This window comes from Rissa tridactyla, chromosome 22 (genome assembly GCF_028500815.1).
Source record: "Rissa tridactyla isolate bRisTri1 chromosome 22, bRisTri1.patW.cur.20221130, whole genome shotgun sequence".
Taxonomy (NCBI): domain Eukaryota; kingdom Metazoa; phylum Chordata; class Aves; order Charadriiformes; family Laridae; genus Rissa; species Rissa tridactyla.
In genome coordinates, this window is record NC_071487.1 from 5,363,226 (window position 1) to 5,376,980 (window position 13,755).

The window sequence follows — 13,755 nt, forward strand, 5'->3', positions numbered from 1 at the left end:
TCAGTTCTCTGAACTGCAAGGTGGGGGGGGGGCAGCGATTGCTGCACAAGGCGCTGCACCCAGAGGCAAAATTTCTTTTCCGAATAACATAAGCAGGAGTAATAAGAATATCACTATCGCTCCTTGCAAACCTCACTTTTCTTGTACTGGAGACACCCCAGCAGCACCTCCCACAGCTATGGAGCTACGGGAGAGTAGTGAGACGGGGCCGAACGACCGCACGTGGCAGACCCACGGGAGGTGTCCCATACCGCAGCGTGACCCAAACAGCCGAGCAAACGTCTCTGAGAATTTCAAACCCGCTTTGTTACAGGCGATGGTTGTGTTTGGAAGCCGGACTTTCCTTCTGAGACAAAAAAATAAAAAAAAAAAAAATCCACTGACCTATATAAAATATCCAGCTTAAGTGAACCAAAAGTGAAAGTGAAAAATAAGCATCATTAAAACAAAACTGCATAATAAAACACAAAGAAAAACAGTAGGAGTGAAAAAATAGCAGTCTCCTGTACTGTGTAACCCCTTTGGAAGGAGCTGTTTTGCAGAGGCGCAGGGACACGCAGGTATTACTAAAGCTGACATTTTAAAATACAGCACGTTAACACACATACAGCAGGAAAGCACCAGCACCGCAGACACGGCAGCAGAGTTTTCTTGGGGCTCCATCACGAGAGCTGCTCGCAAGGACAGAAATACAGAAACAACGGGTGTGGCTAAACGGCTCCGGTGGTGAATGATTCACCAGAGAAATCTTTTTTGGAATTAGTGAGCTGTCTCAAATGAGTTTTGCTTTAGCAAAGGCATTATATGCTTAGAGAAGCATTACGAACGAGTCATGCGGAACACTCGCTAGCTTTTACCACTAGGATCTGTTGGCTTTCGACATCCTGGTAATTTTAGCCAAGCCAGAGCCTTGGCCTCAGCACCAGAAATTCATGCCCGCTCTCCGAGCTGAGTCCTGTAACCCCTAGGTTCCTCTCCCAAGGATATGTGCACAGAAATACATCCTTCCTCTTTAACGTGGACTGACATTTTGCTGGGATTGAACAGCTGCTGCTTTGATGCCCGCCCAAGCTGCCAGCCCGGGACATGGACCTGGTGGAGCGGGGCCAGAGGAGGCCACGAAGATGATCTGAGGGCTGGAGCACCCCTCCTACGAGGACAGGCTGAGAGAGCCGGGGGGGTTCAGCCTGGAGAAGAGGTTCCAAGGAGACCTTCCAGTCCCTGAAGGGGCTCCAGGAAAGCTGGGGAGGGGCTGTTTGCAAGGGCATGTAGCGACAGGACGAGGGGCAATGGTTTAAACTAGAGCAGGGCAGGGTTAGATCAGCCATTAGGAAGAAGTTCTTTACCCTGAGGGTGGTGAGACACTGGCCCAGGTTGCCCAGAGAGGGGGTGGAGGCCCCATCCCTGGAGACATTCAAGGCCAGGCTGGATGAGGCTCTGAGCAACCTGATCCAGTTGAAGATGTCCCTGCTCACTGCAGGGGGTTGGACTAGGTGGCCTTTAGAGGTCCCTTCCGACCCAGCACATTCTACGATTCTATGATTTCCCCGCAGAGACCTCAGCTGCTCAGCACAGACCCGCAGCGCCCGTCGCCCATCTCCAGGACCGTGCCACGAGCCAGGCCGAGGAGGCGGCTCCTGAGGGAGACGGGAAACCAAAGCGGAGTCGCAGCACGGGCAGGCGCCCTGAAACAGGAGTCTCTGGGGAGCAGAGGTGGTGTTTCTTTGAAGCCCGTTTAAAAACACTCAGAAGGGACAAAAATCAACAAGAGGTTAAAGGTAAAACACTTTACAAGCAGTTCATTAATTGAAAAGAGAAATGAGAGCGTCAGCGCCACAGCAAAATGCACAAAACCAGGCAGCCATGGAAAGGAAATACTTTTGCTAGTAACCTGGGAAAGCAGAGAGGGGAAATGGGCAGGAATGGGCTCAGGCACCCAAAACACTGACCGAGCTGTGCTCCCCCCTCACCCTGCGGGCAGCGGCAGCCGGGGAGAGCAGGAGCGCGCCGCAGGACAGCGCTCGCTTGTGGCTGTAGAAACAAAGCCACAGCATCACCCTTGATACTGCTTCCCAGAAACACACGTCGCATCCGACACAGCGCCAACTGTCTCGATCCCTGCGGTTCTGCCTGAAATTCTAAAGAGCAAAGCATCTTCAGGGGGGAGAGCGCTTTGGAGGAGAAAACAGGTTTGTGACGGATTTAGCCGCCGCCTGAAGAAAGGAGTTTATGTGAAAGGGCGAACGCTAAGAGAGGGGGTTATTTAGACTCGTACAACGAGCTGCCTGTGACAGCTCTTGCCTTGGTTCTCCCAGAGCCAGAAAAAAGCAGGGACCTCCAGACAGGTTGACCTGTCCTAAGTTAGGTTTCTAAGGCGGCAGGAACTAATAGATCACAAGAGGCATTTCCTTCTCTCCATAAACTACAGGACTCTAAAGAACAAGGTTTGGCTGAGGCAAATTTAAGGTGTAAAAATTTAGGGCAAATAAACCCAACCCTGGCTAGAGAACTGTGTGACCATCTGTGGCCTGGGAGAAGGAGCTGTGTAGACTAAAGCAATGCTCCATTTCCAAAGGCCTCCGCTCCTTCTTCTTCACTGCTCTGCACAGCAGATACACAGATTTTTCCTAGGCAGTGACTGCATTTTTTCTGTGTTTAACATTATCAGAACAAAGAAACTACCTGTTCCAAGAAAGCTGTATGCACTGCAACTTACGGTTTGAACATTTCATCTGAACATCTGCTTCCAGGTAACAGAAACTTATTTTGCACTTTTTGACTCTGCCATGCTGGCTAGAGTCTCACGGATTCAGCTCACTTCCCTGTAAACATACAGATGTGCATTAAACTAACATTGATGTAGGAAAGTCAAGTACTGGAAAACCATCTCTCTCCAAGGCTTGGCCATCTCGTTCTCTGCTGGGGCCACGCTCCTCCTCGAGAGCACCAGTACACAACCCTCTTGTGCTGGAGACCATTGCAGGGAGCCAAGCCAAAGCCACTCTGTCCTTTCACAGCACACGCACCGTGGTGGCAGCATCCTGCATCTCTGGCTACAGACCCTCCCCAGCTCAACTCGCCATCTTCGATGTAGAATCATAGAATGTGTTGGGTCAGAAGGGACCTCTAAAGGCCACCTAGTCCAACCCCCTGCACTGAGCAGGGACAGCTTGAACTAGATCAGGTTGCTCAGAGCCTCATCCAGCCTGGCCTTGAATGTCTCCAGGGATGGGGCCTCCACCCCCTCTCTGGGCAACCTGGGCCAGTGTCTCACCACCCTCAGTGGAAAGAACTTCTTCCTAACGTCTGATCTAACCCTGCCCTGCTCTAGTTTAAACCATTGCCTGTTGTCCTGTCGCTCCATGCCCTTGCAAACAGCCCCTCCCCAGCTTTCCTGGAGCCCCTTCAGGGACTGGAAGGGGCTCCAAGGTCCCCCCAGAGCCTTCTCTTCTCCAGGCTGAACCCCCCCAGCTCTCTCAGCCTGTCCTCGTAGGAGAGGTGCTCCAGCCCTCGGATCATCTTTGTGGCTTCCTCTGGCCCCGCTCCAACCGGTCCATGTCCCTCTTGAGCTGGGGCTCCAGAGCTGGACACAGCACTCCAGGTGGGGTCTCACCAGAGCAGAGGGGGAGAATCACCTCTCCGGATCTGCTGGCCACGGTTCTTTTGATGCAGCCCAGGATGCCATTGGCCTCTGGGCTTCAAGCACACATTGTTGGCTCACGTCCAGCTTTTCATCCCCCAGTACCCCCAGGTCCTTTTCCGCAGGGCTACTCTCTATCACGTCAGCCCCCAGCCCGTATTGATAACGAGGATTGTCGTGACCCAAGTGTAGGACCTTGCACTTGGCCTTGTTGAACTTCATGAGGTTTGCTCGGGCCCACCTCTCCAGCTTGTCCAGGTCCCTCTGGATGACATCCCATCCCTCTGGCACATCAACCGCACCACTCAGCTTGGTGTCGTCGGCAAACTTGCTGAAGATGCATTTGATCCCACTGTCTATGTCGTTGATGAAGACATTGAACAGCACCGGTCCCAGTACGGATCCCTGAGGGACACCACTTGTCACCCCTCTCCATCTGGACATCGAGCCTTTGACCACCACCCTCTGGATGCGACCAGCCAGTCAGTTCCTTATCCACCGAAGAGTCCACCCATCAAATCATCACCCATCAAAAACATGCCCCCAGAAAAGTGCTCAGCCCACCAACCTCAGTCTAACAGTTAACAAAAGCCTTTCGTGGTTTTTTTGCGTTTTTTTTTTTTTTTCCCCAGCATTCAACCAGCTGCTTAGTTAAAAAATAACTGAACCAGGCTGAACTGCAGGAGATATCCTCTCCGCACCCACGGGCCAGCTCATGGCTGCCAGAGCTGGCTCCGGGCTCAGACGAGTCCCCCACTCCCAGTTCAGAGATCAGGCACGCTGGCAGCAAACGCTGTTACTATTTTTATATTGAACAGACCACAACAGAAATAAATGGCTGCTTAAAGAAAATAAAAACCCAGTTCCACTAAAAAACTCTCTTTAATCCCTGCTGAACAAGGTTGCTCTCTTTCCTCCCTACAGGAGGCTGCAAAATTAAATTTGTGCTGTTTGTGAGGTGCTGAGATATCACAGCAACATGTACCCGGAGAAGCCCCCGGGGAAATGAATAAACTTTGTCTTGTGAACAGGGAAACAAGAGCAGAGCCACACAACACAGCGCGATAAACAAAGTTATCCAGTGGGCATCTTTCACCCGTGCACTGATCCTGGAAAACGCAGCCTGTGACCATGAAAAGACCACACTGTAACGCAGACATACAAGAGGACCGGAGTAAAAACTAAGGCAATTTTGGTTGTGGCATTTCCTGACTTCCAAGAACTTTCTGCAGCTTCCGCAGAAGCATTTCAACTCGACCATGGAGCTTCTTCCCTACGGCGCTCACCAAAACGCCTCCTCCAGCCTCCAGTCAGCTCTCAGCCTCTCTCCTTCCAAAGGCTCTTCAGACACACAGACAGAGCTCGTTTTTCCCAGGGCCGATGGCCCATTCCCACAGAGATCAGCTGCGCTGGCCAGTGACCACCGCAGCCACTACGAGCAGCTCCAAGCCTCCCCAGGCTGGAAAGGCAGGACACAGCAGAGCAAACAGCAAGCGCTGGCAGCTTTCTCCTGCGAGGCCCAACATCGGCAGGCAGCATGTCACCTAATCGTCTCGTGGGTTTCACAGTGGCCACGTGTCAGCGGAAGAGAGCGAGGACGCCTGGAGAACCTTTCCCACCTGGGACAGACCCTTTCATCAGCACCACTGCCATAAAGCACGCTCCCGCATCGTTCCCAGTCCTGCTCTCCATCCCGTTTATCCCCCTCTGCTCACCAATTTCTGTTTGGACTTCCCAGTTTAACTTGGTGAACGGCGGATTTTTATCAGAGTTCCAAAACACACGCTCGCCCACGAGCATCACTTCCCCAAAAGTTTCAGAACGGTCCCACCTCTCCCCGCAGCAAAGGGGCAGAGAATTTCCCAGAGAAGGTGGCTGAGGGAACCATGTCATTTTTAAATGACTAAGCAGCCTCTTCCCCTAGCCCTCTTCTCAGAAACAGATGAACAACTCGGGGATGACACTTCCCAGAAGTATTTGGTGAAGAGTTTTGGCCCAGTCTGCGTGGGGATGAGATTACACCAGAGTGCAGACAGAGGGTATTAATGGAAAGTGCCGGCAAGCTGGCGAGGTGGTTATCAGCTCTTTCAGAGGAAAAGAAGTGCAGAGGCGGCGCAGAGCCTCTGCTAACAGCAGGCGTGCTTCCGCAAGCGGCCGTGTTCCCTCAGTTGGCCTCGAAGCGAACAAAAAGCCCCAGCAAACATCCCATGGCGGAGCACGCTCGTCGCCACTGCTTCTGAGGAGCACAGATTGCGGTGGTGCAGAAGCTCAGAGCGGTTGTCCCAGCTCCCAAGGAAAACGAGAAACCGAACTCCAGGACATCTTTAGGCACCAGTATAGGTTAGGGGTGGACCTGCTGGAAAGCAGCTCTGAAGAAAAGGATCTGGGGATCTTGGTAGACAGTAAATTATCCATGAGCCAGCAATGTGCCCTTGTTGCCAAGGCGGCCAACGGAATTCTGGGCAGCATAGGGAAGAGTGTGGCCAGCGGGTCAAGGGAGGTCATTCTCCCCCTCTGCTCTGCCCTGGTGAGGCCACAACTGGAGTACTGTGTCCAGTTCTGGGCTCCCCAGTTCAAGAGGGACAGGGAACTACTGGAGCGAGTCCAGCGTAGGGCAACAAAGATGATGGAGGGACTGGAGCACCTCCCTTATGAGGAAAGGCTGAAAGAGCTGGGACTCTTTAGCCTGGAGAAGAGAAGGCCGAGGGGAGACCTTATTAACGTTGACAAGTATCTAAAGGGTGGGTTTAAGGAGGATGGAGCCAGACTCTTTTCAGTGGTTCCCAGTAACAGGACAAGGGGTAACGGGCACAAGCTGGAACATAGGAAGTTCGGATCAAATATGAGAAAAAACTTCTTTACGGCGAGGGTGACAGAGCCCTGGACCAGGCTGCCCAGGGAGGTTGTGGAGTCCCTTCTCTGGAGACTTTCAAGACCCGCCTGGATGCAGCCCTGAGTGATGTGCTCTGGACAATCCTGCTTTAGCAGGGGAGCGGGACTAGATGATCTCTAGAGGTCCCTTCCAACTCTGAAAAAGTCCATGATTCCGTGATTCCCCAGACTCCAGGCAGGGATCAGAGCGTTCTACAGCGTGGCGGAAGTAGTACAACAAAACAGGGCGGTCTTTCCAGCCAGGTGAGCCCTTTCGCTCCAGCAGGGGCCCTTCCCTGTCCATGTGCCAGGCACGCAGCGCACACGCCGACGCTGAACCGCGTTGCACGGAGACCCGGCACACCCGCCTGCCTTGGCCTCCGCACACGTGCTGCTCGGCGCGGCTTCTTGCGGGCTCGCGGTGCTCCATGGCGTGGTGGGGCAGCACTGCTGGCCCCTGGGAAAGAGCAAGAGCAGGCTGCTACCACGGGATTTATTAAACCAGGCTACAAGGCGGCTCCTCAAGCCAGGGAAAAAGCTCGCTGCCAATGCACTGCAGGCAAGGAACTTGCTCTCGGGCTGTATGATGATGACGAGCTGCATGTTAGACTCCTCTCCATGGCAGGAATCGCTCTCAGCGGCTGACTGGCGACTTTCCATCAAGCGCTTACCAGCCTCCAAACTCGCAAGGCTTTAACGGCACTGTATGCAAGCTGCTCCCCTAGCAGACACAGGAGAGAGCAGAACAGGGCAGATCATCCCCTTCGCTGTGCTCACAGACAGTCCCCAAACACGAGAAGTAAGAAAGAATTCCCATCCCAAAGCCTTTGGCAGCCATCAGTAACAGCTTGAGGGGTCTATTCCTCTCTGAAAAGGCAGTGGCATTTCTCTTGCATCTGAGGATCATTAAATGCTGCCCACCCACCACCTCTCAAAGCTCACAGAGGTTGTGAGCTTGTCGGTCACCATACCCTCACAGGCTCTAACTCAGAGAGGCTCTTCAGAGATTTCAACAAGAATTAAAATTTTACTGTCCTGGGCTGCTCACTCATCCACCTTGGAGTAGAGACACGAAGGCACACAGAAGGACCCACGACTTTCCTGTCGCACTGTCCCAGCAAGCTCCTCTTGCCTGCCAGAGGCACAGACATCAGCGTCAGAGGAGAAACTCCTCCAAAATACACTCTTAGAGCTTTGATTCAAATACGTAGTTTTTGAAGCCTGTACTTGTTATGAGGTGCTACACCATCTGTGAATCGCAGCTAAACACACTTCCACATGTTTGTTTCTGGCCATGAATACTTTACTAGCTCTTAAGCTAAACCACCTGAAACCTGACCTCAAAATTTTGGCCTGCGTAAGCCCCAGCAAGCTCCCTGTTACCGGGCTTGCCTGCACTGTGTCCTCAAAGCCAAGATCTGGCCCTTCCCAAATGCTCTGAAGCAGCGGTTTTCAACTTCTGAAACAACCATTTGAGAGCTTTTGGTCAAAGAGCCATTTTATATGTTTTAGCAGCTGGGAGAAAAGCGATAAGAGTCAGACAACACCGACGTAACGCTCTTCTCCAAATTGCTTTGCTAAATACATGGTTTGGTTTAGTCTAAAGCCTCCTCCTGTCTGGGACTGGCAAGTCAGTGGCAGTCAGTTGTAGATTAAACAATCATTAAAACTGAATATCAATTTTGCAAGCTGAGGCTTGAATGCTTCCCCAGTTGGGGCGTCTCTCCCCCTCCAAGGCTCGCCGGGCACCCAGAGGAGATGGGAGTGTGGGAAGGAGAGCTGGGGACTGCGGGAAGGAGGAGGGGGCAGGTATCCTTTCCAGAGGGAGGCGGGAAGGGAATGGAAATAACCTCTAGAATTGATGGGAATGGAAACAGAGATGGGAAAAGAAACTTAGAATTGCAATTGCGACTCAGTTTTAATCTAACGGATGGAGCAAGGGGAAGGAGAAAGCAGACCAGGGCAGGCACGGTTACAAGCCAGAATTAACCCCCGCATCCCCACACAGACACTCCTGGTGGCCGGCACCCACAACCCTCTGACAGCTGGCAGGTAACAGGAGTCTGTTGTTAACGATCAGCTCACAGACCTCCTTCTGCAGCCTCGCTGACAGCAATGCAGCAGCAGCAGCGCTGCTTTGCACTGGTTTGAAATGCTACAAACAGCAAACGTAACTTCTGAAACCCAGAACGATATGCCATAGTCCAAACACAGCCCAGGAGGCCCGTGATGAAAAACCCTGCAGGGACAGGGTGCGGGCAAAGACGTGGAGTATTTGCAGTAGCGACACCAGCTGATGCTTTCTCACTCCTCTCATTGCTGGTGGCTGCAGGACTGGGGGGGCTCCCACAGTTGTTAACTGTAAATCCCCACCTGCAGACTGACGCTTCCCTGCCGTTGCACATAGTGTTGAATGAACAGCCAAGCCCTAGCCGGCAGCAAGCAGACGCGGAAGAGCCTGCCTGATGTTTCACAGGCAGCGAACGGGATCTGAATGGGGCGCAGGCAGCAAGGGCTGCAGGACCTTGCTTTGATCTTCCAGGCTGGACCTCAGGTGTGGCAGAAACCTCCTCCTACGTGCTCCTGCAGCGCCAGCAGAAACTGTAGCCATATCAACATCGCCTGCTCACCTGCCAACACAACTCACACATTTAGATAGATTAAACCCTCTTCTAAAACAAACCGTTACAGCCTTTTGTACTGTAACTCACTGATTTACTTATTCCTCTCTTTGGGGATGTACACTGAATTCTGAGGTCAGAAGATGGCCTGGTCCAAGCTGCCCTTGTTCCCAACATGTAAAGGGCTTCATAACAGGCAGCTGCTATAAACTTCAGGGGCCAAAGAAAGTCTGAGATGTGAGCACAGCAGACTGCCTCAACAGGGGAATGAAGAGAGCCTTATGATAAACAAAACCAAACCAACCCACTACCGAGAGCCTGGATTGTACGTTCCAGCTCTGGGAGGCTGACGGACCCACCAGGAACCTGGTCTCCCAACGGTGAATGCAAAGACGACTATAAGGACTGTCTGAGTCTTGTCGTGCTTTCTCCTTCGACTGGGGGAAACACAGGGCAGGAGCAGGGCACTACAGTTCAGCAGGAAGGAGCAAGACCCAAAGGCTTTGAAGCACGGATCAATATTAGCCAAGGGGGGGATGGGTCTTTTATGAACAGTAGCAGCAATCGCGACATCTCACTTTTCAGAGTAGAAGATGACATGAAAGTCACATGCAAGAGAGCTGCACTAATGTAACACCGTGAGATAAGATTAAAACTAACAGGAAAAAAGAAAATTTCAGAGCGCTTTGTGTTTCAGTCGGTTGCGTGTTGACCTTTGCGTTTCGATGCTCAGGCATTAAAATATATCTACAAGCGCAACGTTTTCTGTAGTCCCACAGCCTGCCATTGGTAGGTAGCGTGGGGGGGTTCACAGGCAAGAATTGCCCCGAACATCGCTACTGCATTTTTGCAACTATATCACTTGGTCTGATAAGACACTTCAGCTCTCTAAACAACTTGTGAGTGCTAAGGTACTCCGAGGAGGAGGAGACAGCAAGAACCACAAGGACAGCAGGGAAAAATCAGTCATTTTCTCTCAAATGGTAAGGAAATAAAAGTGAAGCAGGAAGAAAGCGGTACCTCTGTCAAAGGTCTCGGTCTTCTCTCTACAACAAATTCTGTGTGGCAGAGCTCACAGTAACTTGTGTTGGAGGAGGATAACCATTTTTCCAGGCAGCTCTTGTGCACGGTGCCCAGTGTTCCTGTGCAGTCACACGGGGAAAGCAGTCCCTCCCCATTTCCACCTTCGTGACAGATTCGACAGATGGGACCATCACTAAAGAGGCAGACAAACAGAATGAAATCACGGTCAGAGCAGGCAGAACGAAACAGCCACATCGGAGAACGGGGTCCGATCCCACCAAGGCCCCAAAGGGCGCACGCACAGCGGGCAGCGCGTGGTAGAGCCTCCCTGGCACACTGCCACTCTCCGAAGCAGCAAGAAACCAGTCTCAGGGGAGTGTGGAGGTTCCCAGGACATTTTAGGTCAGTAAAATCTGGAAGCCGTGTTGATGGGCACCACAACATCCAAGAGAAGCTGGCACTCAGCCACAGAAGGGACCGCAGCGCGCGTGTCCCACAGTCTCCGGCTCCGCTCACAGCAGGCTGACACTGGACCTGAAACCAACCCTGAAGCACTGATGCAAATCCGGAAGCCCAAAGTGAAGCCAGACGATCCACACTAGTCACAGCGTGCCCTCGGCCACCTGGAGCCACTCAAGAGGTCTGCAATCATAGTTGCATTTATCAGATCGCCTACCCACTCTCACCCCGTCTCCGCTCTGCACCTTGGGTTTAGCAGTAACTGCGTAAGGAAGAGCGATATCTAAAGACACAACCACATTTACCCTGGAAGCTCAGCTCTCCGAGGACACAACGTATTTCATGGCAAGCAGTCACCCAGACTAAGTTCTCCGCATACAAACCCTCTGCCCGTCACAGTGCAGTAACTCACCCAGCATCCTACCTGCAGCACACCGCCACACAGAAAGCCGTTCTGCAGCACTCGGGGCTTTAACTTGCCGCAGAAATACCTTTGTCGAGGGAGATCAGTTGTTTGCTCGGCAGAAGCTCCTCCTTTAACACCGCAGTGCTCCAACCACCACCATTTCTCACCCCCTCCTTAGCTAGAGGTTTCAAATACAGAATCAAGTATCTTTGGTCGTGCTCAAGATCTGCTCTCTTGGGATCTCACAGAACTAGAGATCAGACCAAGAGAAGTATCAAATGCTTTCAGAGACACTTGCAACCTTCCCCACAGGTGGCCTGCACCGCTGATCACACTTGAACCACCCGTTCCTTCCCAAGATGTTCCCTCACGCCTCTAACTGGCGCCACTGACTGCGGACTGTTAGTGCTACTGCTCCAGCATCCAGCAACCCTTAGCTCAGGTGGATCAGATGACGCTCATACGACAAATTTCCATCACAGACTGAAGTAAATTTTTTGTGCCTGTGTAAACTCAGGGCATCCAGTGTCCTCCCGTAGCAAGGATTTTTTCTAGCTGCACAACCAACCAGGTCCTTTTCACTTGAAACCTTTCGTTTGCTTGTTTTGTGTACTGTCCCCTCGTTCTTGTCCTGTAAAAGACAATGTTTTCCACACCCCCCAGATTTACAGACCTCCATCACAGACTGTTTGGTCACCTCTTTCACGAGCAGAAGAGTCCTAGGCTATTCAGTCATGCCTTAGAGAGAAACACGTCCACCTTTCTGAGCACCTTCACTACCCTTCCCTTTACCTCTTGCATTGCTAAAACACCCTTTTAGAGCTGCAGGGACCACAGCGACAGTTTTCAAGATGCAGGCACACCAGGGGGTTTTGCAGTGACTGGGTTCTGTTCTTCGCGGCTTTCCTAAATCTTAGCATCTTATTTGCCTTTTGGTTACTGCTGCACGTAACCACCACAGGCCCGAGATCTCCTTCCTCCAAACCCACGAACAGGTATGTAAATCCTGGACTACTGTTCTTCATCACTGCACACTGGAGTGCCCCCATTATTCTAGCCTGTATTTTAGGTCCAAGGGCATCCCAGCTGGCATCTGAAGGCACAGGTTTCCTAGAAGCCCTGTGCCACATCTGCCAGCCCCATCATGAGGATGTCTTGGGCTCCCTGGGAAACCTCAAATGGCTCCAGACACCAAAGTTCGCTATTCTCAGCAATTCAGTACATCTCTTCAGCGTTCGCCATTCACCAAGATCATTTAGGAATAAAACGCTGGACAGCAGAGGCCCGAAGCAGGGCTCCCCTCCCTGGACTATGGAAACCAGCCACTCACTAGTATCTCACGTCTTTCCCACCTTCCAACCAGCCACTTCTTTCACCCAACAACCGTTCTCTTACATCCCTAGTTGCACCGATCTGGGGGCGGGAGGGAAGGTGAGAAAGGAACATCTTTATTTCAAACACCCTATTGCATGCCCTCTTGAAATGCAGGTGAGCTGTATCAGCTGTCACCTTCTTCCACAGGTTGCTGACAGTACAAAAGCCACACTGGTCCCGTCTCACAGTTCACACTCCGCTGCTATTCTGACTTTAAAAAAAAAACCTCACCTGCCTGCAACAGAAGTTTGTGGGACTGCAACACAACGGTCAGGACAAGCAATCCGCAACCTTCAAAAGAGGTAGCGCCACTTCCATTAGTTTGCGCAACCAGACAAAACAGAAAGCAAGAGCGAGACGCGGAAACACAGCGCAAGGCAAAGGAGCGCGCTGGGGAAAAGCCTTGGTGGGACATGAAGGGAAGAGAAGAGCCAGCAAGAAAGCGCACATCAGCTCACTAAAGGAGAGCAAGACTCCTCTCCGGGTGCACCGTAGGAGACCTCTACCACTGTCAACTCAATGGTTGGTTTCATCTCATCCCAATTGGACTTCTTTATCATATTTAGGGCTGTGAAACAACGTACACCCACTGCACCATCCCCTCCTCTTTGCCACATATGACAGGTGAACCACTGACCCTTGTTCTCCCCTCATTTTCATGTGCCTTTTATTTACGGGACTTCTTCATCCAGGACAATCCCTGCAACAGGAGTCTGAAGGGGTGGTGGGAACGCCATCCTCAGGGATACCGAGCACTGCATCGGAGGAGTCTCTGAGCGGTCTGATCCATCTTTGCAACTGGCTTTCCTCTGAAAGCAGGCTGGACCAGACGTCCTCCAGAATTCCCTCCCAATCTGAATTATTCGACAATTCTGTTACCTTTACTGCCCTAAAGCTCAGTGCTGTATCAGAACGACAAAATTACAGCCCGCTCACCGAGCCTTAGGGACAGACCAAAAAAACCCCCAAGCCTCCAGCGCTCTCACGCATCCGTTATTTCCTAACAAAAGCATTTGTAAGATACTTCATACATTCTCTTCCTGTTTGAGAAGTTTCATATTTCCAGTGCATTAATACAGCACTGGCTACCAACAAACAGGCCAGAAGGAAAAAAATTTGCTGACAGTGCGAGAAAAAAAAAAAGTTCTTATCAGACCTTATTTCCCTTCCTTCCTCTGCCCGCCCCCCCCCCCCCCCACCCAGCCTGGTCGCCCTCCCACACAATACACCCTCAAACAGAGTTTCCCAGCAGGCTGTAGAGACCATGTCACTAATTCCACCTTCCAGTACAGTCACGCTGCTCCTGCCTTCGCTTTGCTGGCAACAAAGAGACCAAAAATCCACCACCACCAAAACAAACA

At 51.8% G+C, this 13,755-nt stretch overlaps 1 protein-coding gene across 2 annotated transcripts in view; it reads right to left on the bottom strand.

Moving 5' to 3' along the window:
• Window positions 1-13,755, bottom strand: part of MARCHF2 (membrane associated ring-CH-type finger 2) — a 40,983-nt gene that overhangs the window by 9,580 nt on the left and 17,648 nt on the right. Inside the window, exons 1-2 of one of the 2 annotated variants that reach the window (XM_054182042.1) lie at window positions 10,458-13,457; window positions 10,153-10,348 (exon numbers count right to left, since the gene is read on the bottom strand). In XM_054182042.1, coding sequence (XP_054038017.1) covers window positions 10,153-10,348; window positions 10,458-10,552 — 291 coding nt within the window. In that variant the 5' untranslated portion in view covers window positions 10,553-13,457. Of the gene's footprint in view, window positions 1-10,152; window positions 10,349-10,457; window positions 13,458-13,755 lie in introns of those variants that run through there. The other variant, XM_054182040.1, reaches the window with a different exon arrangement.